General features: G+C 58.0%; 2 protein-coding genes and 1 long non-coding RNA gene across 8 annotated transcripts in view; 1 reads left to right on the forward strand and 2 right to left on the reverse strand.

The window, feature by feature from the left end:
- Positions 1 to 26,271, forward strand: part of BRD3 (bromodomain containing 3) — a 64,647-nt gene that overhangs the window by 18,748 nt on the left and 19,628 nt on the right. For 2 of the 4 annotated variants that reach the window (XM_023242981.2, XM_023242982.2), the window contains exons 1-3: positions 11,199 to 11,347; positions 24,459 to 24,783; positions 25,522 to 25,659. In XM_023242981.2, coding sequence (XP_023098749.2) covers positions 24,571 to 24,783; positions 25,522 to 25,659 — 351 coding nt within the window. In that variant the 5' untranslated portion in view covers positions 11,199 to 11,347; positions 24,459 to 24,570. Of the gene's footprint in view, positions 1 to 11,198; positions 11,348 to 24,117; positions 24,253 to 24,458; positions 24,784 to 25,521; positions 25,660 to 26,271 lie in introns of those variants that run through there. The other 2 variants (XM_011288711.4, XM_019816736.3) reach the window with 2 other exon arrangements.
- Positions 6,848 to 11,074, reverse strand: LOC123381769. The gene is made up of 2 exons (XR_006589177.1): positions 10,396 to 11,074; positions 6,848 to 7,160 (listed from the first exon to the last, which is right to left on the reverse strand). It is a non-coding gene; the product is annotated as an uncharacterized LOC123381769 (long non-coding RNA).
- On the reverse strand, positions 21,050 to 23,861 carry LOC109494043. 3 transcript variants are annotated; one of them, XM_045043657.1, is made up of 3 exons: positions 22,396 to 23,861; positions 21,601 to 21,746; positions 21,050 to 21,292 (listed from the first exon to the last, which is right to left on the reverse strand). In XM_045043657.1, the coding sequence occupies exons 1-3, from the start codon at positions 22,766 to 22,768 to the stop codon at positions 21,179 to 21,181; spliced, it is 633 nt and encodes a 210-aa protein (XP_044899592.1). In that variant the 5' UTR covers positions 22,769 to 23,861; the 3' UTR covers positions 21,050 to 21,178. The 3 variants fall into 3 exon arrangements, with proteins under 3 accessions (XP_044899592.1, XP_044899591.1, XP_019672297.3); XM_045043656.1 differs by having other exon boundaries at positions 21,050 to 21,280; positions 22,362 to 23,861; XM_019816738.3 differs by having other exon boundaries at positions 22,362 to 23,861.

A 26,271-nucleotide genomic window follows, 5' to 3' on the forward strand; every position in this document is an offset into this window, starting at 1 on the left:
ATCCACGTTGTGACAGACGTCAGCACTTGGTTCCTTCTTATGGCCGAATCCTATCCCATGTGCGGACATCCTACATTTTATTAACCATTCATCACTTGACGGACATTGGGGTTCTTCCCACTTTGGGGCTCTTACGAACGATGCTTCTATAAACTGTGTAAAATTCTTCGAACACCTGTTTGCAGTTCTCTTGGGTTCCCACCTGACAGTGGAATTGCTGATTGGCAATTCTGTGCTTACCTTTTCCAGGAAAACCACCAAACTGTTTTCCAAAGGGTCTGCTCCATTTCCCACTCCCACTGTACAAGGGCTCCAATTTCGCCCCCTCCTTTCCAGCACTGGTTATTTTCGGGGTTTCGTGTGTTTGTTTGTTTGTTTTGTTTGTGTTTGTGTTTGTTTTTTAATAGTTATCCTCCTGGGTATTCTCACTGTGGCTTTGACTTACATTCTTGATGACTAATGGTGCTAAGCATCTTGTCATGTGCTTGTAGATCACTTCTAGATCTTTGGAGATACAAAGGTTGATGAAGTCTTCTTAAGGTCTTAAGAATTAAGATCTGTTTGGGGCACCTGGGTGGCGCAGTCGGTTGAACGTCCGACTTCAGCCAGGTCACGATCTTGCGGTCTGTGAGTTCGAGCCCCGCGTCGGGCTCTGGGCTGATGGCTCAGAGCCTGGAGCCTGTTTCCTACTCTGTGTCTCCCTCTCTCTGCCCCTCGCCCGTTCATGCTCTGTCTCTCTCTGTCCCAAAAATAAATAAACGTTGAAAAAAAAAAAAAAAGAATTAAGATCTGTTCAAGTCTTTTGCCTGTTTTTAAGTTGCGTTGCTTGTCTTTGGGCTGCTATGTTATAAGAATTCTTCATATATTTTGGATACTAGACTCTAATCAAATACATAATTTGCAGATATTTTCTCTCATTCTTTTGGGTTGTCTCTTCACTTTCTTTAGTGCTCTTGGATGCATGAAGGTTTTTAATTTTTTTTTAACATTTATTCATTTTTGAAAGGCAGAGAGAGACAAAGCGTGAATGGGGAAGGGAGAGAGAGAGAGAGGGAGACACAGAAACAGAAGCAGACTCCAGGCTCCGAGCTGTCAGCACAGAGCCCTACCCGGGGCTCAAACTCACAGACCGTGAGATCATGACCTGAGCCGAAGTTGGACGCCCAACCGACTGAGCCACCCGGGCGCCCTGAAAGTTTTTTATTTTGATGAAGTCAAATTTATCTGTTTTTCCTTTTGTTGCTCATGTTTGGGCTTAGTATCTAATAATTCATGGCCAAATCCAAGGTCTTGTAGATTTATTCCTATGTTCTCTGCTAAGAGTTTTGTGGTTTTAGTTTTTACCTTTAGGCCTTTGATCCATTTGGAGTTCATTTTTGTATACGGTGTGAGGAAGGGGTTCGTTTGTATTCTTTTGCATGGGGATGTCCAGTTGTCCCGGCACCATTTGCAAAAAAGACGATTCTTTCTGTGCACTTTGGTGCCCACATTTTTTCTTCTTAGGATGGCATCTGTCATTTTTGGTTAGGGTCCACCCTAATGACCTCATTTTAACCCAAATACCTCTTGAAAGACCCTATCCTCAACTACAGTCACATTCTGAAGTTAACGAGGGTTATGACTCACATAAGAATTGGAATTCACCCCATAACAAGATCATCTTTTTCTCCCCAGTTCTTTTAACGTGGTGTACTGCATTCATTGATATTGATGTGTCGAACTACTCTTTCATCCCTGGAGTAAGTCTCAGTTGTTGTGTGATCCTTTTAATACGCTGCTTGCTGGTATTTTCTTGAGGATCTTTGTGCCTGTACCCACAAGGGATATTGGTCTGTAGTTTTCTTGTGGTGTCTTTGTCTGGCTGTGGTACGAGGGTAATAATGGCCTCATAAACGATAGGGGAGTGATCCCCCCTCCTCTATTTTTGGGAAGAGATTGAGAAATACTGCTGTTAATTCTTTAAACGTTTGATGGAATTCACCAATGAGGCCATTTGGTCCTGGGCTTTCCTCTGTTGGAGGTTTTTGATTACCTATCCAACCTCTTTTACTTATTGTAGGTTTTTTGAGGTTTTGTGTTTCTTCTCTCTTTTTTTAATTTTTAAAAATGTTTTATTATTTATTTTTTTTGAGAGAGAGAGACAGAGTGTGAGTGGGAGAGGGGCAGAGAGAGGGAGACACAGAACCTGAAGCAGGCTCCAGGCTCTGAGTTGTCAGCACAGAGCCCAACGGGGGTCTCAAACTCATGAACCGTGAGACCATGACCTGAGCCGAAGTCGGATGCCTAACCGACTGAGCCCCTCAGGAGCCCCAAGATTTTGTGTTTCTTCTCAAGACAGTTTGGCCAGTGTGCACATTCCTAGGGGTTCATCCATCTCATCTAGGTTATTGAATTTGTTGGCAAACCCTAAAAAGGAAGAAAAGTAAGCCCAAGTATCTTCACGTAAGAAAGTTAACCTCCCATTCTGATTCCTGCTTCTACTCATATGAGCTTCTCTCTTGTTTTCCAGGCCAATCTACCTAAAGTATGGTCTATTTTGTTGACTTTTTAAAACAATTTTTATTTATTTTGACAGAGAGAGAGAGAGCAGGGGAGGGGCAGAGACAGAGGGAGACACAGAAACTGAAGCAGGTTCCATCGAGGCTCTGAGCTATCAGCACAAAGCCTGATGTGGGGCTCAAACTCATGAACTGTGGGATCATGACCTGAGCTGAAGTCAGATGCTTAACTGACTGAGCCACCCAGGCACCCTCTGTTTTGTTGATTTTTTTCAAAGTAGGCTCTATACCCAGTGTGAAGCCTAATCCAGGGCTTGAACTCACGACCCTTAGATCAACACCTGAGCTGAAATCAAGAGTTGGACACTTAACTGACTGAGCTACCCAGGTGTCCCTGTTGATTAAAAAAACAAACAAAAAATCTTTTAATCTTTTAATTTAGTTAGCCCTCTCTCTTGCTTTTCTATTATTTATTTCATTCATATCCTCTCTAATTTGTATTGCTTCCTTCCTTCTGCTAGCTTTGAGTTTAGTTTGCTCCTTTTCTAGTTCCTTTTGGTGGGAGTTCAGGTGATTGATCTGAGATGTTTTCTCTTTTTTAATATAGGCACATATAGCCATGAATTTCTCTCTGGGTGCTGCTTCTGCCAAACCCCGTTAAGTTTTGGAATGTTTGGATTTTTTTGTTTGTTTGCTTAGTATTTTCTAATCTCCCTTGTGATTTTCTTTGACCCATTGGTTGTTTCAGAGTGTGTTGTCTGATTTCCACATGTTCATGAATTCTCAAATTTTCTTTCTGTTAGTGATTTCTCGCTTCCTTTGGTTGTGGTCAGAGGAGATATTTTGTATCATTTTAATATTTAAAAAAATTATTATTTATAAATTTGTAAATGTTTATTCAACTTTGAAAGAGAGAAAGAGAGAGCAGAGGAGGGACAGAGAGAGAGAGGGAGAGACAGAATCCCAAGCAGGCTCCACGCTGTCAGCACAGAGCCTGATGCGGGGCTCGAACCCACATACTGTGAGATCATGTCCTGAGCTGAAGTCCGATGCTCAACCAACTGAGCCACTCAGGTGCCCCTCATTTTAATCTTTTTAATAAGTTTTTGAGACTTATTTTGTGGCTTAACATGTGGTCTGTCCCGGAGGACGTTCCCTGGGCCCTTGAGAAGCATGTGTGTTCTGCTGCTGTTGGGCAGAGCAATCTACATAAGTGTTAGGTCTGGTTGGCTATAGTATCATTCACGTCCTCTGTTGCCCTGCTGATCTTGTCTACCTGTTCCATTTATTATTGGAATGGAGGTGTTGAAGCCTCCAACTATTCTTATTGAGCCGTTATTTCTCCCTTTGATTCTGTTAGCTTTTGTTTCATATTGCCCCTTGTTGGGGGCTCTGTTTGTATGGGCATACATGTTTATTATCGTTACATGTTCTTGTTATGTTAAACCCTTTATCATTATATAACGTGTTTCTTTGTCTCTTGTAACAATTTTGGGCTCAGAGTCTAGTTTGTCCGATATTAATATAGCCGCTCCAGCTCTCTTTTGGTCACTGTTTATTATTTTTTAAATGTTCTCATTTTATTTTTGAGAGAGAGAGAGAGTGAGGGAGTGAGCATGAGTGGGGGAGGGGCAGAGAGAGAGGGAGAAACAGAATCTGAGCTGTCAGCACAGAGCCGACGCAGGAACACTTGAACCGTGAGATCATGACCTGAGCTGAAATTGGATGCTTAACTGACTGAGCTACCCAGGTGTTTCTGGTCACTGTTTAAATGGAGTATGTTTTCCTATTCTTTTACTTTTAACTTATTTGTTTCTTTGGTTCTAGTCTCTTGCAGACAGCATATGGCTGGATTATGTTTTTTCCCCCTTTCATCCATCCTGTCAATTGCTGCCTTTGAATTGGATAATTTAACCCATTTACATTTAATGTAACTACCTACACAGAAGCACTTCTGCTGTTTTGCCATTCCGTTTTGATATGTCTTTTATCTTTTTTGTGCCCCAATTCTTCCACCAGTATCTTCTTTTGTATTAGATATTTGCTACTGCACCATTTTCTTCTCTTTTACTAAATATTTTTTAGTTGTTTTCTTCTTATTGGTTGCCCTGGAGATTATAATTAACGTATTAATTTATAATAAACTATTTTGTATTGGTTTCACTAGTATACAAAAATGATGCTTCTGTATCAGGCTATTCCTCCCTCGTGTTGTCATTGTTACAAATATATCTATACACATGATCCACTGACATAGATTTATAATTATTGCGTGTGTAGTTGCCTTTTAAATGACATAGGTAGAAAAAGAGGTGTTACTAACCAAAAATATATTAATCTGACTTTCATATTTACTGAAGTAGTTCCCTTTACTGTTCTTTATTTCTTCATGTGGATTCAAGCTACTCTCTCCTGTCCATTCATTCCTCAAAGGGCAGGTTTCTGGCAACAAACTCTCAGTTTTTGTTTATCTGAGAATGTCTTGATTTCTCTTTCTTTTTTACAAGATAGTTTTGCTGGATATGGAATCTTGGTTGACAGGATTTTTTCTCTTTTAGCACTTTGCATATGTCATCATGCTGCTTTCTGGACTCCATGTGGTTGTGTTTTTTTTTTTTTTACAAGTTTATTCATTCATTTTGAGAGAGCATGAGCAAGGGAGAGGCAGAGAGAGAAGAGAGACTATCCCAAGCAGGCTGCACACTATCAGCACAGAGCCCAACACGGGGTTTGAACTCCCAAACCATAAGATCATGACCTGAGTTGAAACCAAGAATCGGATGCTTTACAGTTGAGCTACGCAGGCGCCCCACCTCCATGGTTTCTGATGACAGATAAGCTCTTGATCATACTGAAGCCCCCTTGTACATGATGAGTGACTTCTCTCTGCTTCCAGGATTCTCTTTGTCTTTCAACATTTTGATTATAATGTACAGATCTCTTTGAGTTTATCCCACCTTGGATAACTTTTTTGAGCTTCTTGGCTATGCAAACTTTTGTCTTTCATCAAATCTGGGAAATTTTTGGCTGTTATTTCATAAAATATTCTTTCTTCCCCAATGAGTCTGTAATTTTCCCATTGTACATACGTTAGTATGCTTGATAGCATTCTGCCAGTCTCTGTGACTCTGTTCATTTTTCTCTCTTTTCTCAGTTTCGATCATCTCAATCAACGTATCATTAAGTTCTTTGATTGTTTCTTCTGCTTGCTCAAATTTGTTATGGAGCGCTTCTAGTGAATTTTCTGTTTCAGCTATTGCTCTTTTCAAACCCAGAATTTCTATTTGGTTCCCTTTCATTATTTCTATCCGTTTTATTGCTGTTCTCTATTTGGTGAGATATTGTGCTTATGGTCCCCTTAATTCTTTGTGCCTGGTTTCCCATAGCCCTTGAGCATAACAGGGTTGATTTAAAGTCTTTAGCCAGGGAATCTAACGTTTGGGCTTCCCGAGGCACCGTCTTTATTAATCTCTTTCCCAGTATACTGGCTACACTTTCTTGCTTGTTTGCATGCCTCACATTTTGTTGTTGTTTTTGGAAATTGGACATTTTGAATATTATAACGTGGCAGCTCTGGAAGTCAGATTCTCCTCCCTCCTTAGGGTTTGCTGCTGATGGCTGCTGTTGGCTTGATTTTTCTGAACTCACTTTGTAAATCCAGTATTCTGTGTTGTGTGTGTGGCCAGCAAAGTGTCTGTTTGATTAGCTCAGTGGTCAGCTAGTTATTCAATGGAAATTTCATGCAATGCTGACATTAAACTGCCTCTTCCTTGATTGTTTTTCCAGTTTATGTAAACCTTTGACTAGTTTCCAGAGTTCAGATAAAGTATATTCTGACAGTTTTTGCCAGTTTATTTGCTGTTTCTGCAGAGTTATGGGCCCTTGGAGTCCTCTGCTCTGCCATTTTTGATGACTTTATCTCAGTCGATTGCCAGTCAGATCTCGTTTTCTCTGATGGCTTTCGTTCCTCTGTGATACGTTTAGGGGCACACTGACTCGTTTATCCTGCTTGTGCTTGAAGGATTCATTTCCTCCATCTATTTTCTTCAAGTTTCATCTATTATCTGTACAAATATTTCTTCTCCCCTTTAATTCTTACTTCTGTCTATCTGGAGTTCCTATTAGAAGGATGACATAACATCCCTTTCCTGTTTTTTAAATGAATTTTCCAATTTTCATATTTTCCACCTCTTTGTTCCTCTAACTAATTCTCTCTTCAACAGTGTCTAAGCCACTCTGTATCCCTTCCTCTGAGGTTTAAATTTCCATGTAGCCTGTATTTTTGGTTTTGGTTTTTTATTTTTTAGCCTGTATTTTTGATTTCTAGAACTTCTAAGATTTTTTTTTCAAAATTTCAAAATTTTTGTTAGCCTTTTTTTTTTATTACTTAGTTTACATTTTCAATCATTCTGAACATACTTATCTCGTCATCTCGGGATTCCTCCTCAGAGGCAGGGGATAGGAGGAGGGAATACAGACAGGGCCATGATGTCACAGGACGTCAACACAGATAGCTTTCCTGCAGGTGGCAAAGCCAAGAGGGGTTGTCACCACGGCCTTGTAATGCCAGGGGCACTTCCACTTTGAGCGAGGATTCCAGGAGACCAGAAACCGCAGCACTTCCCGGGCCAGCCCGCCTCCGTTCTATTACCATGATTGTTTCTGCAAACAAAACGTAGGTTTTGGTTCATAGCCATACCTGTTTGCCATGGAAGAAAGCAATAATTGTCAAGGAGAATAAAGTAAAAGCACTCACAATCCTGGTTCCCTCCCACGCTTCGCTGCCATGACCACCCGAGCCCAGCTTCCCCGGCTTCCTTCCCGGCTTGATCTTTCCCCACAGCACCGAGCACCGTCAGGCACCCTCATCCCCTGACTGAGGCTCCTCACGCTTTTCTAAGAGAACCACCAGTTAAGAACAGGAGCCTCCGGTTCCTCAAACTTGCCCCTCGCCTCCCCTACCAAAACGCAGCAGGGTTCTAGAAGGCGCCTTGCGGGTGTAATGTGAACCCTCACCTGGCTCAGGCTAGTTAGCAATTTAACCTCGCTGTGCCTCCATTTTCATCTGCAAAGTGGGCACGGTAACCCCTACCTCATAGAATTGTCTGCGGATTCGGTGAAATTATGTACGTAAAGCTGCTGACACCGTGTGCTGGCACACAGTAGGTGCTCATTAAATGACTGTGCGGTCAGAAACCTCTGCCCTTCACCCCCAAAGCTCTCTGCAACCCAGCCTTTGTAAAGACAGATAGTCCTTTCTTAAAAAAAAAAAAAAAGTCAACATTTATTGATTGTTGAGAGACAGAGAGAGGCAGAGCGCAAGCAGGGGAGGGGCAGAGAGAGGGAGACACAGAATCCGAAGCAGGTTCCAGGCTCTGAGCCGTCCGCACGGAGCCTGACGCGGGGCTCGAACCCACGAGCCGAAGTCGACGCTTAACCGACTGAGCCACCCAGGTGCCCCATGTGGGGCTCAGAAACTTTTTTTTTAACGTTTATTTATTTATTTTGGGGGGGGGGCGAGGGAGAGAGGGAGACGGAATGAATCCCAAGCCGGCTCCGTGCTGTCAGTGCAGACCCCGACACGGGACTCAAACTCACGAGCCGAGACATCATGACAGGAGCTGAGATCAAAAGTCAGACACTTAACCACCCAGGTGCCCCCCTCCTTTTTTTTTTTTTCCTTAAGTTGTTCTGGGGGCTGATGAGTCTCCTGGGAAGCTGGGGAGGACTCACAATAGCTATTTATTTATTTATTCATTCATAAGAGCAAGCAAGTGCGCCCTCATGAGCAAGGGGCAGGTAGAAAGAGAGGGAGAGAGAGAATCCCAAGCAGGATCCGGCTGTCAGTGCAGAGCCTGATGCGGGGCTTGAACCCACGGACCGTGAGATCATGACCTGAGCTGAAATCAAGAGTCGGATGCTCAACTGAAGCGCGCCATCCAGGCGCCCCACAATAACTAAACTTTTGAGAGACTTGTGTAGAAACTGTAATGCAGTAATACAAACTGCTCGATGCCTCCAGGGTCATGACAGGCAAAGACCGCATAAAAGCGGAGGAGGGAGTTGAGGCCCTGGGCCCTGTCCTGGCCTGAATGTGGGTTTAAGGCTGAGGACAAGCATTATGTCCATGGCCTTAAGGCTTCCCGCAGGGTTCTGTGTGGGGGTGAACGGGGCAGCGGCCTTAGCTTGGAGGAGGTCTGGGTGTCCTGAGGTTTCCAGATGCAGGCTGCAGGGTGGGACAGGAGCAGGAGAAAACAAGTCATTCCTTCATGCCAGACCCCCCATAGGCCCTGGGGACAGAGCCCTGCTGTCACAGAGCTGCCACACTGGAGCGGGGACAGCTGATAAATGGGCCATGCAAGTAAGAGACGGAGGTGGAGAGGGGAGCCCCGACAAAGTTGGGGCCACAGGCCCGGCCTTTTGCACACACCCTTTTCCCTCCCACAGCAGAAAGCTCAGGCCCTATTTCTGTACTCCTTTGACAGATGAGGAAACCAGGGTTGGGGAGATTAAGTGACTCCATTCCGGGTACTCAGCAGTCCCCAGGGGCCCGACCTCAGTGGTGTTGAAACTCCAAGAGCCTGGGCTGATTAGGGGATGGTCACTGGGGCCGCCGTGGGTTTCTTCCCAAGGCAGCCCTGCCTCTCAAGAGGCCCCAGGGAGGGGCCACGGCACCAGGCCTGACAGGTAGTTAGCCAGGGCCCAAATGCCAGCCTCTGTCACATTCCTCTTACAGATTCTGCTCCTAGAGACTTCCGGCCTCACGGAAGGTTACCCCACCGAGCCACCTGGGCAGCACAAGTGAGCACGAGGAAGGGAAAGGTGGGGACTCACGTCCTTCCATCAAAGCCAGGTCCCCAGGGAGAGCCCAGGTTCCTGCTATATTCCTGGTGCGGGTACTCTTTGGATCAGCAGGCTACCCAAGGAGGGTTCTCAGGGTCCTGGACATTCGGTCAGCAGCCTTGACAGCCTGGCTGGTCAGGGGCAGCCTCTGTGGACTCCAACCAGGCTCTGCAAGGCCAAGACCAGGTGGAGAGGATCTTTGGTTTGGCCCGAGGAGGAGTGAGGTGGGATCATCCTGATGGCGCGTGCCCAGGCCGTCCTAGAGGAGGAGACCCAGACGACAGGAAAGGAACGCAGCCTTGGAGATGACTAACGCAGGAGTCTGTAAACCCGGGCTTCCGGAGGGGTGCTATGAGGACCACAGGTCTAAGGTGTCAACCTGCAGATTCTCATCATCCACTCCTTGGCCTTCTCCCACTTTGGAAACTAGAAAGGCAAGGTTTTCCCCACGGGCGCCTTGCTCTGGAGTCTTGCCTGGGGTGTGTAAGGGGTCCTGGGCTCCCAGGGAAGGGGCAGCGTGGATGGTCCGGGAAGGTGTTGGCCTGTCCTGCAAACTGTTTCCCAGGCCCCCAGGCTCTGGCATCTCAGCTCTCCCACATGTTAGCTCTGTGACCCAGGGCAAGTCGCTCCACCTCTCAGAGTCTCAGTTTCCTCACCTGTAGGACAGGTGGGACATTCTGGAACCACAGGATGGCTGAATGGGCTCAGGGGAGACCGCACTCACTCTAACATTAGTAAGATGCGTGCATTTCCGCGGGAGAACGCCTGAGCACCCTGAAGTAAACCCAGCGACCCCAGGGGCTTGGGATGGGTCCAGCCCACACAAGCAAACTTGACCTTGCAATTGGCAGGTTCAGCCAACACAGAGGAAAACCTGTCCCTAGACACTTTTATGGGGGTCTCACGTACGCAAAGTGCGTCCACCTGATATTACAGCTGGATAAAACTGTTCTCGTGTATACACCTGAGGAATGGCCACCCAAAACAAGACCCGAAACGTGTCCATGAGCTGGGCTTTTGAAAACACAGAAGAGCCAAGGGTCTCTGCTGTTACCTTTGTGGCCCACTCCTGGAATCTCAGGATGGGGACCTTTAGCTCATTCCTGCTCCTCCCGGCGCAGATGGGGAAACTGAGGCTGGCGGACCGACCAGGGCTTTGGGCAGAGCCGTGAACACCCCCTGCTCCCTGCCAGCTCCGGCGGTTCGGCGCCTTCTCGCATGCCAGCGGCATTGGGCTCTTGACCCCCCGCGCCAGGGGGACGCGAGCTGGGCGGCGGGCCCAGGCGGAGAAGGGTAGACGGAGGGGGCGCGGCCGAGCGCGGCTCCTCCCCGGGCGGGGCCGCCCCTGCGCGCGCGCGCGCGCCGAAGCCCCGCCCCCGCCCTTCGCGCGCGCCCCCGCCGGGCTAATTAGGCGCGCGGTTTGTTTACAAACACGGGGCTGGGCAGGTGCGCGCCGCCCCAACGGCGCGCGGCTGGGGTTCGAGGGCGGCCCCCCACCCCCGGGCTCCAGGGTCCCCGGGCGGGAGTGGCGGCGGGAGGGCCGCCGTCGGCCGCGCTCCTGCCTTTTCCACGCCTCCCGCGGGCGCCAGGAAATTCGCCCGTGGGCCCGAGCCCCCCGCGCGGCGGGGCGGGCGGCGGGGATGCAGGGCTGGCCTCGCGGGCCCGGGCTAGGGGCTGCCGCCGGGGGTCCCCGCCCCGCCCCGCCCCGCGCGCCCCCCGGGCCGGGCCCGCTCGCGGCCGGGTCGGCGGGGCGGGCAGCGGGCGGGGGCGCGCGGGGCGGGGCGCGGCGCCGGCGGGGCCGGGACATGTAGTCCGCGCGCCGCGGCCTCCCCTGGGCGGCCCCAGCGCGGGCCCGGCCGCGGACTACGACTCCCGCCAGGCGCCGCGGCGCAGCGCATGAGCCCTGCTCGGCTCCGGCGCGTCTATTATGCTGCCGGGGCCGGCGAGCCAAAGAGGAGCCGGCCGCGCGGGCCGGGAGGGACGGCCGCTGGAGCCGCCGAGGCCAAGTACGCCTTTCTCTTGCTTCCTTGCGCGCGCGGGGCGGCGGGCGGCGCGGGCGGCGGCGGGCCGGGCGGGCGGGGGAGCGCGGCCCCGTGCGCCCCGCGCGGGCCGCCGGCGCGTCCCGGGAGCCGGGCGCCCCGGCCGCCGCCGCCTTTGTGCGCGGCCACGATGCAACAAAGCGCGGCGGCCGCCCGGGGTCGCGGCGGCGGCGGCGGCGGCGCGGGCTCCCTCCCCTCCGCCCTCGCCCGCGCCCTCCCGGCCGCCCGCGCCCCGGGCTGGGGGCGTCACCGCAGCTGGGGCGCGCAGCCCGGAGTTGGCACGGCCCGCGCGCCCCGCGCCAACCCGGCCTCCCGCGCCCTCCCTCGCGGAAGGGATTTTTTTCCCCCTTTCCTCTGCCCGCCATCTTTCGGAGGGGGGAACGAGGGAGGACGCGGAGGGGAAGGTGCGCGGCGGCGTCCCGGGCCCGCCGTGCGCGGCGGCGCCACTTTCCCGGCGCCCACCCGCCCTGGCTGCGGCCCCTCGGGGCTCGCGCTGGGGGCCCGGCGCCGCCGCCGCCGCCGCCCCCGGGGCGGGGGGCGAGACCAGGCCGGGCCCGCCTCGGAGTGGCGCGGGGCCGCTTCCTCCCAGAGTTAGGGGCCCCGCGCTGACTTTGAGCCCCTTTGAGTTGCTGGGTCGTTGCGGCCAGGCCAGGCCAGGAGGAGACCCAGTTCCCGTTTTGAAATGAGCCCGAAAAGCGCTTAATCCGGGCGAGGTCGACATGGAGCGGGAGGAGCGGGGTGCTTCTCCCCTTTCCCACTCGGGGTGGGCACCGGCCTGACCATGGCACAAGCCCATCGGGGAGGAATGCCCGCCACGCAGACCCCGAACGTCCCCGTGGCCCTAGTGGGCTCCTCCGTGAATAAAGCTGGGGGCCCCGGGGAGCGCTCTCTCTCTCTCTTTCTCTCCCCCTCTCCCTCTCCTCCCTCTCCCTCCACCGGTTGCTCATATGGGGGCAGGGCTAGCGTGGAGCCTTGTGCGGCCTCCTTTCCCGGGGCGGGGGGGGGGGGGGCAGGAACGATTTTGGAAAGCTGGAAGTGGGGAAGCAGAATGGGGTCTGCTAGGTGGCCCGCTTGGGGCGCGTTCCTCCTGTGAATTCTCTCTATTGAGCCCATTCCCCCAGTGTCCCGCGACCCTTCATTTTGGCTGAAAGCTTTCTGCCCAGACGTGCAGAACTGGCGTCCCTCCCCCGTCTGCTAACTTGGTTATTGACTGCAAAGTTAACGTGGTGGGTGTGGGGCGGGTATTGTGCATCAGTGGGCACACTAACGGGCGAGAGGAAAATGAGGGAACCAATCCCTCCGGCCACTCCTCCTGCTCCCCCACCCCGCTGAGGACGAAGAAGGGAGTTTTGTTAGCTATCTCCCTTACTCTTTTTCTTTAAGATGGGGTTTCTTTTCTTGGGTCTGTGGCGTGGCCCTGGGAGATCCTGAAGTCTATACAAAGTCGCCTGGCCTGGCATTTTGGTGGCGGCAGGGGACAGGGGAGTAGCTTTGGCTGCAAAGGGGTCAAAGAAATGTGTGAATCTGTGCAGGGGGTCCGTTCTCAGGAGGTAAGGACCTCTTCTCCTTCCCAGGGGCCCTTCGCAGCAGCCCTAAAGGTGGCCTCTCATTTGCAAATAAAGCTCTGTGTTTGCCCTTTTCTGTCTTGAGGCCTTGACGTGTGCTGGTGGTTACAGATAAGGAAAGATAGGGCACACAGTGGGGAGGGACGGGAGGTGACGTGGGCAGCGGAGGGCCATTTCTCTCTGACCTTTCTGGTGACCTGGGGGGGCCTGCCTCAGCCCCTGGGCATGTGGAAGCTACCTCCAAGCAGCTCCTCAGAGGCCTAGATCTTGTCCCAGCCCTGCCACGGGGACGTCCAGGGAAGAGGGATTTAAGACGCTTTCTTGGGGTGGACGTTGGGCACCGTTTTGATCTTCATTTTGTTTTTAGGAAGTAGAGTAATTGATTTCCGTCAGCAGCAGCTTGCGCGTGCTTTGGAAGTGCGCTTCGAATAAAGGGCGGGATTTGTAAACATTGGGCTCCCGCCTTTGACTCTCAGGCAGTCCTGGGCAGAAAGTGAAAGTGGAGGGGGGGGGCCCTCCAGCGCACCGCCCAGCCCAGCTCGCTGCTGCAGCCCGCGGCTCCTTCCTGTGCCCGCCTCCTGCAGGCTGGCAACTTGCCAGCCGCCAGAGCCGGGTGCCCGGCAAGTGGTGAGGTGCACGGCCACTTCCTGGTTCTAGGTGGCGGAGCTTCCCTGGGGGAGCACTGTTCTCCCCCTCCCCCCGCCCCGAGCAGAGTGGTTCTGGTCCTTCTTTCCCCCCCCCCCAACTGATCTTTGAACTGTAACCAGGGGCCCCCCAAAGGCAAGCCCCGGATACCTGGCCTCAGCGGGTCGGGTGCCAGTTGAGGCGGTCTTTGTTTTGCGAGGAAATTTTAGTGGACCGTGGCAGAAAGTGGCACCCTGCTCGTTGCACTCGTGCCTCTGGGAACTCGGGGTGCCCCAGGGACTCGTGTCTTCTTGGGAGCGCGCCTCCCCTCCCGCCTGAGGCTTTGTCCTTTTGTTTGAGCGGAAGAGACCAACAGGTGTCCCCGCAGTGCTGGGCCGCCTGGTGTGCTTGGGCCGGGCGCACCGGTCACCATCCAGGTGCCCAGGTGGTGCCCGCTGTGTCCACGAGGCCCTTTGGTGCTCACACCCCCGCTCCGGGTACCTGTGTTCCTGCCATCCGAGAATCGTGGGGGGGGGGGGCGCTTAAAGGCAGAGTGTCATGTTTGGGGATCATTCACACGGTGGTGGTTTGCATTTGAAGTCTGGCTCCTGGATGCACGTTTGCGGTGGAGATGGCGGGGACCTGCGTGTGTGTGTGTGGCCGGGGCTTTCGGCTCCGCTGTTCAGTGCTACCGGGGAGTGTGGATTTCTTTTGCCAGCTTTTAACTGTTCTAGAACAGAGTCTGCTCTCAACTGACTCCTTCCTAGGCCCTTTACAACTTGCAGCGAGAGCCAGCTGAAAGCTGTGTTTTGAAGGAAGCCCCCTCCCCCCCGCCGCAGGTCCCAGAAGTACTGGGGGGCCTCGTCAGAAGTTACTGAGGTGTTTGGCAGCACTGTTCCAGCCCCTCAAAAAAGGTCACCCGGAGTGCAGTGACAGTTCGGGTGTTCCTCGCTCACTTTCTCTGCGTGCGGTTGAAGTCGGGCTCGGTGGCTGGTGTGGGACGTGATCAGGACGTGCTGGTGGCTGCGGTGGGGGCCCCGTTGGGGTCCTGGGCACCAAGTGCCTCAGGACATGGAGGTGGGGATGCCTTCACCTGCTGGCTGCTGTCACGGCGGCCGCTGCCCGCAAACAGGAACACGTTCGCAGGTGCGTGTGGCCGGACCCTCGTAACGTGTTACTAGAAGGAAAAGGAGCCGTTTCAGGTCTGTGACTAAGCTGAGGGGATGCCTTTCCCGTACAGGGGCAGTGACCGGAGGGTGTCACGGGGGTGCAGCGTGTGTGTAAGGGGCAGAGAGTGGCACGGGCCTCCCGAAGGGGGTGATTCCCCCAGCTGATGGCCGGCTGCTTCCAGCACCAGCCCTGGCGTCGATGGGCACTCGCGGTTGAGAGCTCCGGCTAGGCTGGCCGTCGGCTCCCGGGTAAGGTCCGCGCCCTCTGGACTCCGTCCTCACTGCCTCCGGGCTGTCCCGGCCGGGCCGGGTGTGGGTCTGGGCTTAGAGACACAGATGACCTGGCCACTGTCCCCTGTGATGGCAGAAAGCCCCCACGGGCCTGTCAGAGAGGCCGAGGAGCGCCGGGGAATAGAGCTTGGGGTACACGCAGGCACTTGGGCCGTGGTAACTCCAGCACCGCGGGCGGGTTCCCAGGGAGCACAGGGCTGTAGTGACGTCACCACCGTGGGTACCGTTCCCAGCGGGCACTAGGGCGGTGGCAGCATCTGCACTGTGGGCAGTATTCCCGGTGAGTCCTGGGTTGTAGTAACACCTACGTGATATCCCAGTGAGCGCCGGGGCCTTGGTGACACCACTACCGTGGGTACCGTTCCTGGGACCGCTAGGGCGGCGGTACTCCCAGCGCGTGTGGGCCATGGTAACGTCCACTAGATGCCGAGGGTGGCCAGGGGCTCAGGAGGTCCCTGCTCCTCACGCCGCGTGTCTCTGAGCGGCCTTGTTTGGGGAGCGGAGGCCAGGCCATGGTGGGCGGCAGCCTGGCCTGGCGTGGGGCGAGGTGGGGTCGGGACCCCGTCAGGCGTGGCGGTCAGCTCTCCGGGCTCCCTTGGCGGGTCCGCGGAGCTCCTGGCAGCCCGGCACGGCAGCGGTTGAAGCGGTGCCCGCCCGTGACGTGGTCTGGTTCCCGTCAGGCGACTGGGCGCTCCCGTCTCCCTTCCCGGGATGGAACACGCTGGGGCCCGTGGGCTGCACCCCACACCGGGCAGGCCTGCCACAGCCGCGTGGTAGAAAGTCGGCAGGCCGAAGGAGTGGCCAGGGCGCCGAACCCTGGTGCTCATGGGGCCGGGCTCCCGCCTCCGTATGTGTGCGGGGCCACTTGGCCTCCAGCGTCCTCGGGGAGACCAGCTGTCCCGAGCGGATGGTCCTTCCCTCCCCTGGACGAGTGTGGATGCCAGTCACTCTGTCCTCACGGCGTCTGTCCCCTGAAGACATTTCCCTTTGAGCCGCGGGTCACTTGCCTCTTCCCGGCCCCATGGAAGGTGTCATTATTCAGTGCGGCCTGTGGCCTGGCCTTGAGGGGTGCCCTGCAGGGATGCATATGGGTGTTGCTGGGCTCCCCCACCGCTGACACCAGATTCTGGCCCGCCAGGTGCCTGGGCCAGGGCTCAGCGTATCCGAGCGTGTGTGTGTGTGTGTGTGTGTGTCTGTCTGTCTCTGGGCCTTCACACCCGTTGAGAGGCACCCTTAGTATGGTGGGGGGAGGTCAAAGACATATGGAGATGTACGGAGACAGAGCCTCGCAGTGGCGACAGGGTGCGGCTGGTGAGCCGTGAGCCCCACTTGGCAGTGGGATCTCAGGTCTGTGTCGAGGCCGATGTTCGGCCAAGAAAGCAGCCCTTCGGAGGCGGGCTTCCCCAAGGAGGGCCGGCGGGGTGGGGAGAAGTGTAAGACCTTAGCAAACAGCAGGCTGAAGAAGCATGAGGTGAGCCAGGGGCCCGGGCCCCGGGCCCCCAGGTGCTGTGGGTACGGAGCCCGGAGGACAAGGCGGGGGGGGGGGGGGGTCGTCAGGAAGGTTGGGGCCACAGTGCAGGTTGGTCTGTGGGCCAGGCACGGGGCCTTGGGACAGTCCTACAGACCCAGTGGAGTGGCTGCACGTTGGATGGGCCTGGGCCAGCCGGGGTCGAGTCCCGTGCTCCGGGAGAGCAGGTGTGACCTAGACCCAGGGCGCGTTCCCTGCCTGAGCGGGTTGTGACAGGCCCAGCCTCCCCGTCTGCTCCCCTCCCCTGGGGTCCCCTCCCCTGGCCCCACAGGAAGAGGCAGTTGGCTCTGTCTGTCATGGGAGCCGACCCTGGCCTCACGGATCCCGTTTCTGAGACCTGGATGGCCAGCCCCAGGGCAGCCGCCTGTCAGCGTGTGCCGCCCGGGGGCACAGGTTGTCCGGCTCTGGGGCGGCACTCCGCTCCCGTCTGCTGGGCGGGGAATCTGCCTCCTCCTGGCCGGGTGACCTCGTGCCCCTTCAGCCCCGAGCGTCCGTCCCCCCTGGAAGACGGAGCTCACATGGCCTCCCACGGGTGCCGTGCCAGGTGGACTGCGAGGACACTGGAACTGGAGTGTGGCCGTGGGGGCCCCCAGGGGCACAGAGAGAGAGAGAGCCCTCCCGCACCTCCCTCAGGAGGCCGAGTGTTTGAAGGCCGTCCTTGTTGCTGGTGGGAACTGTGGATCTGAGCAGGACAAGGCAGCATAGGCAGTCTCCGGCCCTGCCCCGTGTCCCCTTCTCTGACTGAGACTGGGGACAGACCCCTACCAGTGACCTCCCCCTTCAAAGACAGCGTCCTCGGTGCCTCCTCCCAGGACGTGCCACGGTCTCCGCTCAGATGCTCCCCATGCCAGGGTCCTGCCGAGGACCTCCACCGACCCCTCCCCTATGGTCCCTCGACCCTCCCTTTGAAAGCTGGGGCTCCTGCCCCCCCCTCCCCAGGCCCAAATAAAGGCTCCTTGCTCTGGGCCAGGCGAGCCTGGAAATGCCCCGTGTGGCCCCTGCCCCCTCCCGGTCTCATCCCCCCATGGCTTAAGGTGCTCCAGGGCCACCTGCAAGTGAGTGTCCGTGTGTCCCTCGTTTCTGTCCCCTGCCAGCCTCCGTCCCGGCTGCCTGGGAGCGTCCAACTCTGCCTGCCTCCGACGACGCCACCTGTGGGCGGCCGCTGCCCCGTCTTAGGGGCGTTTTCCACGGTGGCGACTGGACCGAGGATCCTACTCATTTGTCCGGGGACCCCGAATAAGGGGTCTTTCCTGATGTCCCTGTGGGCTGAGTGAGCCTCCGGTGGACTTCTGTGTTTTATCTGGGATCCTAGTTCCCCGTGGAGGAGGGAGGTGGGTCCCAGAGGCTGGGTCCAAGACCCTTGGGAAGCGGTGGGGGGTGCCGGCCGGCTGGCTCCGGGCCAGCCCCCACCTCGCCGCCTGCAGCCCGGGGCCCGTCTCCCACCCCCCCCCCCCCCCCCCCGCCACCAAGGCCCGGCACAGAGCCCCTCACAGAGTGGAGGAGCGTGTGCAGCCCCTGAGGGTTGGTGGCCAGTCTGCCCCCTGCCCTCCCCTGCCACCTGCCCACTTTGGGGACTCCAGATCTCTGGCTTTCACTTGTGTTTGAGGGTTTTTGTGGTTTATCTGAGTTTCCGCTCTGGGCAGTTTCAGATCCTCCAGAGTTGAAGGCGGCCTGTCTCCACTTTGACCTTCACCCGCTTTGCACGTGCTGCCTTCCTGCCCTGGCGGGCATCCTCTGGGAAGTGGGGCAGGTCCCCTGTGCCTCCGTCCTCCCCCTCCGAGGAACCGGGCTCCCTCCCTGCCTGGCGGTGCTGAGCGCAGAGTGGGCACTTGGCGGAGGCTTCCTGGCTGTCCCTGGAAGGAGTGCCACTTGCCTGCCGTCTGCAGGGCCGTGTCGGAGAGGAGTCCCCGCTCGGTGAACGGGAGGGCTGCCGGTGCAGACGGGGAGGGCCGTCTGTGCAATAAATAGCTTTCCGGGGTGGAGCGGCTGCCAGCGTGTGCGTGGGGAGCCGGAGGCTGCTGGTCTACGGGGAGGCTTAAACGTGAAATTAATTGCTCCCACGTCATGTGTGCTTACAAACCTTCAGGCCCACGTTCTAGAAGAACGGTTTCCAGCCAGCTGGCAGGCCCGCGGGCTCTGATGCCGGTGAATTGGAGCCATGCGTTTCGTTCCTGTTTAGCCCAGAAGACGAGACCCTTACCCTGTCCCCTGGGAGCGGCTGGGGCGGGGGCAGGGCAGACTTCGCAGCTTACAGATTCTACATGTCCCGTGTCTGAAGGTGCTGGGGTCTCTCTGGCACCCACACTTCCCGCGCTTTGGACCTGCATGGGGGTCCTCTTCCTAGCCAGGTGAGGGGGGGGAGTGGGGAGCAAGGTCGTGTCCCCCAGATCTCACAGCTGCTGTGAGTGGGGGGGTGGGGGTGCAGGGTCCTGAACACCCAAGGAAAAGGGGTTCACCCTGTTCTGGTGCTGTAGGAGCTTCCAGTGCAGTCCATAGCCCCCAGGGTGCCCAGCTTCTCCTGGTTTGTCCTGTCTCCAGAACCCCCACTCCTGTTCAGGCTCCACCCCCACTATCGGGAAGCAAGCTCTGGGCGTGTTTCATTCATAAGACTCTGAGCACCTGTCTCTGGAAGATAGTAGCCCCAGAAAACTGAAAGCCGCAGTATCGCTGTCACCCCCAGAAAACCGAAAGCCGCAATACCTCTATTGCCCCCAAAGTCCTAACGCTGAATCCAAAAGATTACCAAAGAGTGTTGAAGGAAGCGCCCCTCGATTCACTTTGCAGCCTGGCTCAGGCGCCAGAGTCCGGGGCCACCACCCAGCAGCCCTCGCCCGCCCGTGACTGCCAAGAGCGTGCAATGGAGCAGCACAGGCCTGTCCCCTTCCGTGCGACCTGGGAGTCCCAGGTGGGTGTAGAAGTCGACCCCAGGGACGGGCAGCCTTCCGTGTCACCCAGCTACGACGGGGTCGGACCCTTCTGGTGCCCCGGTCTGCCTTTGTTTCCCCCTCGATTTGGGGGCCCCAGGGCGCCCCCACTGGAGACTCCCCCGAGGAGGTGCCGGAGCTCCCCAGCAGTAGATGCAGGAGCAAGCCAAGCCGGCAGTTTTCTGTGTCTTCTGTCCCCGGCCAGTGCAGCAGGGCGGGCTGCTGCCCCGCTGTTTCTCCCCCGCCCGGCGCGGCCGAGGGGCGGGGCTGGGGTGTCCCGTGTTCCCGCAGGGAGCTCAGGCCTGTTGGGGCAGAGAGGGGCTGGCGCCCACCCGGAGGGGCAGGCCCGGGGGAGAGCAGTGGGTGCGGCAGGAGCCTCCCTGCTCCTCTGACACGTGTGATGCTTCTGTGTGCGTGGCTGGCTGGGTGGCTCATGGTCATAACGTGTGGGGTTGGGAGGACGTTGAGGGGCCGGTCCCGGTCCGCCGGGACACAGAGGTGAGGTGCAAGGCTGTGTTTACCTTAGGCGAACATGTTTCCAATGTCTGTCCCGCGTGTGACCTCCGCGTGTCCGCATAGCATCCCGTAATGGGCATACAGAGACTCGCGGCTGTGGTCCCCGGCCCTTGGCTGTGCTGAGTCCCCCTCCCCGGGTGACTTGGGAACCAGGGCACCTAATTTTCTTCCAGCCCAACATGCCAGAGTCACCCAGCTCCCTAGCCGTTGGCCAGGATGTCTCTGGTCTCCATATCCTCGTGGGTGGGAAGCCATGCCGCCCGTGTTTCTGTCCGTGGGGCTGGGTTGGGAGCGCTCGGTAGGGCGACGGCAATGCTGGAGGTCGGCCAGCGAGGAGAGCCGAGTTTTGAACCCTGGGGTGGAGACCCGGGCGGGTGTTTCTTGCCGCCCTCTGTGCGGCCCCCCTGGCCTGGTGCCCTTGATGTCGGTGTGACAGCAGGACCGTCACCTTCTTCGGCTGCCTGGGTCCTGTCCCTCGAATGCCCAGCTCAGGAAATACGCCGAGGGCAGGGAGCCTCAGCCTTGTCATCTGTGAGCCTGCATGGTCACTGACCTCATAGGTCACACGCGCGTCTCGGCACCAGCAGAGGCGAGGGGCTCGTGGCCGCGGCCGACCGCTCCGCGTGCCTCTCGGTGTTTTCTCTGCCGTCTGCCGCTACCAGCCTCGCCCGGGGTGGGGTGGGGGGGCAGCCGTGAGGGCTGGGCCTGAGGGTGGTGGGTGCTGGCTGGTGGGTCGGCCCTGCTCCTGGACACGTCCCAGGGAGAGGCTGCTCCGGGCGCTGTGGGCGTCCGGGGACCGGTGGCTACCCTGGGAGCTGTTGTCGCGGGATTCCACGGCAGCCGACCTTCACAGCACGTTAAACCTCCCTGTCAGATTTTTAGTTCGTGGCTGAACCCTGTGAGGGGGTCGGCTAGTGGTCTGTGTAAGTTTTTTTTGTTTTTTGTTTTTTTTTTAATGTTTTATTTACTTTTGAGAGAGAGAGAGACGTGAGTGTGAGTGGGGGAGGGTCAGAGAGAGGGAGACACAGGACCCGAAGCAGCTCCAGGCTCCGAGCTGTCGGCACACAGCCCGACGTGGGGCTCACACTCAGGAACCGTGAGATCATGGCCTGAGCCGAAGTCGGACGCCTGACCGACTGAGCCACCGAGGCACCCCAAGTTTTAATTTCTTTCTGGAAGCATCATTTGCTTCCTGGTCTCAGAACGCAGCCCTGATCCCACGCAGGGAGGCTGATGGATGGTGTGCCGGCTCGCGTGCTCTGGGTCTTGTCCTGTGCTTTGCCCTGAGGGGTGGGCTGGGTCCGGGTAGCCGGGGTGTGGCCGGTGGGACCCCAGGGGCTGGCCACGCTGCTGGGTGCCACCCCGTACTTTGGGGTCAAGGTGGCCCTGGGGTTTCCCCTCCCGGAGCTTTCTGGGCTGCTCAGCCCTTCCCCTGACCCCAGGTCCGCGGCCCCAGGCCTCGGAGGAGAAACGGGCGCTCCGAACGCTTGGCCGTGAACCGAGTGCAGGACTGGGGTTGGCTGGCGCTCGAGCGGTTTTTCGAAATAGAAATTCCTTTATGCTCTTCCTTTTGCAAAAGAAACGGGTTTTAAACACAACCTACCTGTTCAGAAACCCAAGCAGCGGGTGAGAGCCCCCGTCCTCGCGGGCTGGTGTGCAGGTCCTTGCCCATCATCTGCCTCCCGGTGGGGGTTCCCACGGTGGCCTGTGGCTCTCCTTCGTCCTCGTCAGCGTCTGTGAGGCCACCGCCTGGCCCGGAGAAGTGTCCAGGGGGAAAGGCAAGGCCAGGCTTTCAGTGCGGCCCTGCTCGTCCTGGACCCGCCGTCCACCTGCGCTTTGAGCAGAGGTGACCGACGCCCAGGCCTCGGCTCCATCTCGAGGAGGGGATGACACCAGGTGCCTGTGCAGTTTTATGACCAGGACCAGGGGGCCTCTCCCTGAGTCCCCTTCCCTCCACGGGCCGCCTCCCAGGCATCAGGTATTGGAGGTGTGTGGCCCAAGTTCTCTGGCTGTCCCCTTGCCGGTCCAGCCTCCTCTGGAGAGGTGGGTCCTGGCACCTGGGCTGGAAGGGCTTGGGGGGGGGGTCCCCAGCCTCTTCTGCTCTGGCTGCCCTTCCTTCCTCCCCGTTGAGCTGGTGCCTGGGGTGCCGGGGAAGGAGGACCGGCTCCCGGGAGGCGTGAGAGGCCGAGGGCTGGGGGCTGTCACCCTCAGGTATTTGCAGGGGTCTGGGGGGGGGGGCGGTGTCCCCGCCCGGGTTCAGTAGAGTGTTTGCAGGAAGGGGGAGGGCCCATCGCTGTGCACAGTCCCCACAGATCGTGGGGCGTCATGGGCTGGACGGTGCTGGGCCCCTCCTGCACGTCTCACCGGGCCCCTGAGCGGAGCTGGAGGCGGGCTTCACCTCGGGCCACCGTGGAAGGCCTCCTGTGGCCTGTAGTGACCGCTGACCTTCGGTGCAGGAGCTTCCGCGGCGCCGTCTGGGCCCCAGGTCGCGGCGGCTGCTGGTCTGCCCCTGGGCACTCCCCTGAAGGCAGGGTTGGGGACACGTTCCAGTGTTTGTGGCCGGCGCTGGCTCCCTGCTCAGCCGCGGGTTTGGAGCAGCAGTGGTCGGAGGAGGGAGGGAGGGAGGCCTTGGGGCATTTCTCCAGTCCTGGTGGCCTCCTGAGTGTGTCCCTGCAGTGAGCAGTGCCCGTCTGTCCTCCTGCTTGGGGCGGGGGTGGTTGGCCCGTGTCCCCCCCCAGACCCCCAGATCGCGTTTTAGCCCCTGGCTGCATCCTGCTTGTTCCCTGGCTTCCTGGGCAGAGTGGCGGCGGCAGCAACAGCGGCCCCGGGTGGCCTGGGCCCACCCCCCTGCCAGATGCGATGCGCAGGGAGGGCTGGCGGCAGGGGGTTCACAGGGATCCCAGCAGGTGGCAGTGGTGCTCAGGCCAAGCGTGGGCTGACCTGCCAGGAGTGAGGGTGGGGCCGCAGGGTGTGAGCACGACCCAGGTTTGCGCCCGGCTCCCACACCTTTCTGGTGGTCAAGACCCACCCTCATAGCCATTGGCGCGAGCTGGCACGGCCACCCTCCCCGCTGAGCCGCTGGCGGGGGCCGAGGACACCATGCCGACCGTGCTGCTGCCCGGGCTTGGCGACCCGGAGGAGCGGGAGAGGCGCCAGCTCACCGCGGAAGTGCGTGGGAGGGGGGGTGGGGCTGTGGGCTCCCCAGGGTGCTGGGCGCGGCGCCTCGTGGTGGTGGTTCCGGGGTGTCCCTCGAATGCACCGCGGGTCTGCTTGGTGCGTCGGAGATGCCCCTGCTGTCTGTGTGAACCCTCTTCGCGCCGCTCGCGGTGGTTTGTAGCAGGAGCCCGTTACTTTGGCGTGAACACGCCCACGTGGCAGGTGGCCAGCTACCCGCAGGGTGCTAACCAGCTCACAGAACTCCCCAGGTCTTAACCATCCGCTTTTGCAAGTTGTGGGCAGGGTGGCTGATCGCGGTCACCGACATGTGCCGTCCCGGTGCCCCCCAGCCCCTCATGCAGAGGGCACTGCCCCCCGGCCCCGACCCGTCTGGATATTGTGACGGGGACCGGGACACACAGAAACCTGGAGTGTAGCAGGGCTCAGAAATGTGGCCCGGTGCTCTCATTCCACGGGCGGTCAACAGTCCACTCAACAGTCCACTCGTGAAGTAAACAGTCCACCCGCGAGTAAAGGCGGTCCGCCGCCTGGCCCCCGGGATATGTTGGGGCTCCGATGTCGGGGCCGGCCTGTGTGTTCTGGGGTGTAGTTAATCATCTTGGATTCCAGCCGTGAGCCTGGAGGGCATCCCTGAAAGTTGGCGGGGGGTGGGGGGAGGGAGGTCCACAGCAGCCCCTCATTTACTGAGAGAGGAGGGTGGGGGGTGCCCTCCCCTGCCCTCCCGATTGGCCCGGGGCCGGGCGTGTCATACCCCCGCCCGCCATCACAAACCAGCACCCGTTCTCGTGGTTACATCGGAACCTCGCTGCCCCGGGGGCCCAGCTCCGCACGCCGTGCGTGGTTCCGCAAACGTCCTGCCTGCCCGGCTCGGCTCTGCGGGGTCGATGCTATAGCCGTCTCTCCGTGTGAATCATTCCCCCAAAAGTGCCACGGCCAAGAACAGTCAGAGTCCGTCCCCAGTAGGCAGGCGGTTGGTGGGCAGCGAGCCAGGAGTGGCCGCGTCTGGGGCCACCGCCTCCCACCGCTGCCGTGTGCCCGGACGGCCGCCTTCCCGCCCTTGAGTCGCCCGCGTGGCCAGGTGGCCCGTGTTCAGTTACCTCCCTGCCCCAGCCTGAGAGCCGTAGTTAGAGTGGTTGGGTGACAGGGGAGGGCTGGTTTGACCAGGGCGACTGTCGGGAGCAAGATGAATCGGCCTCACTGCGACCACGCGGGAGTCCGTGGGGCTGGGAGAGGCGGTGGGGCCTGGGTGACCGGCCCGTCTCTGCTGTACCTCCTCCCCCGTAGGTGCTGCCCAGCTGGGCCCAGAAATGGGACGTCGGGCCTCCGAAAGGAGCACAGTGGAAGCCAGGGCGTCCCCGAGCCGCTGCTGTGACGGCCAGTGAGCGAGCAGCGGAGGATGTCCACCACCGCGACGGTCGCCCCCACGGGGATCCCGGCGGCCCCGGGCCCTGTGAACCCACCCCCGCCGGAGGTCTCCAACCCCACCAAGCCGGGCCGCAAGACCAACCAGCTACAGTACATGCAGAATGTGGTGGTGAAGACGCTCTGGAAGCACCAGTTCGCCTGGCCCTTCTACCAGCCCGTGGACGCCATCAAGCTCAACCTGCCTGTGAGTACCCGCTCATCCCTGCCCCCCCTGCGGCCCCGTTCCTGGACGGACCGCCCCTCGGGCCGAGGCAGCGGTGGTGCCGGTAAGCCAGGCACAGCCCGTGGCCCTTGGTGACCAAGGAGCGGCGGTGGGAGTGGGAGGGCCGTGTCCCCGAGTGTAGGGAGCAGGGCACCGAGTGTAGAGACCTGAGCCCTACGGGCTGGAGAGGGCGGGAGCAGGAGCCAGGACTCACCCCTCTTTCTCCTGTCCCGTGTACCCTCCTGGAGAGCGCTGCACCCGCCCCTTGGGGTCACATTCCCGGCGCGGGCCATCCATCCGATGGGTTTCTCATCTGGACCCAGGTAGAGAAACCCTGAGCGTTTGAAGGTGAAGCCTGGGGCCAGGAGTTGGTGGCCTGGGTTCTGGGCCCGGCTCGGCACCGGCCTCCGGCAGACCCTTGGTTTGGAATCCGGGAGGGAGCTTGGCCCCGTCTCTAGAATGCCAGTCAGCTCTGGGGCCTGCTCCGGCTGCACAGTCGCGTGCGTCTCTAAGAACCTCCCATGCAGGCAGAAGCCGTCGGGCGAGAGGCGTGGAGGGGTTTGCGGCTGGCCGGGCGCTCGCCCCACATCCTGCCTTTGACCCGGGCCTGGCGCCTGACTCACCTGAAGAGACTGCGCGGCCTGCAGTCACTGTCCTCGGGAGCAGCGGAAATGGCCACGCGGTGGGTGCTGATGACGTCTCTGAAAATCTCTTTCCTAGGATTATCATAAGATAATAAAGAACCCGATGGACATGGGGACTATCAAGAAGAGACTAGAAAACAGTTATTATTGGAGCGCGAGCGAGTGTATGCAGGACTTCAACACCATGTTCACCAACTGTTACATTTATAACAAGGTAAGGGCGCACGTGGCCGCAGGAGGGCCCTCGGGGCCGGGCACGTCACCCCCTGGCCCTCCGCCCTTCTGGCCACCGTCCCCACTCAGGGTCCCACATGCTGCCCGCACCGCCCCCCCCCCCCACCCTGGGGGAGGGGAGGTAAAGGTGGGAACAGCCTTTTCAGAAGGAGTTTAGGGAACCAAATGCTTCAAACCGTCCGCGCCCTCTGACCTAGACGCCCCTCCCGTAGAGATGCGGGCTCGCGTGTGTGCAGCCGCCCGAGACGGCGAGGACCCTGCACGATGAGGGAGCGTGTTCACGCAGTGGTTTGCAGCGGGCAGAGTAGATTAGGGAAGGTCCACGGGACCCTACATTCGTGGGGGTTTCGCCGTTTTCAAGAGCGACGCGATAAAGCAGAGACGGATTGAGTGGGAGCGGGTAGAAGGTTGTGTTTCCTCCACGTGATGGGCTGAAGGGTGGTTGTTACCCTTCCCGTCTCCACAGCGGGATGTGCCCCTTTGGCCGCCTCCCGCCTCCCGCCCTAGCAAATCTCTTAACGGATTCTCGAGTCAGTGTTTTCTTGAGCTACAACCAGCGATGTCTTTGGCGAACACGTGGTTCCTTTCCCGA

The sequence above is a fragment of the Felis catus genome, chromosome D4 (genome assembly GCF_018350175.1).
Source record: "Felis catus isolate Fca126 chromosome D4, F.catus_Fca126_mat1.0, whole genome shotgun sequence".
NCBI lineage: Eukaryota > Metazoa > Chordata > Mammalia > Carnivora > Felidae > Felis > Felis catus.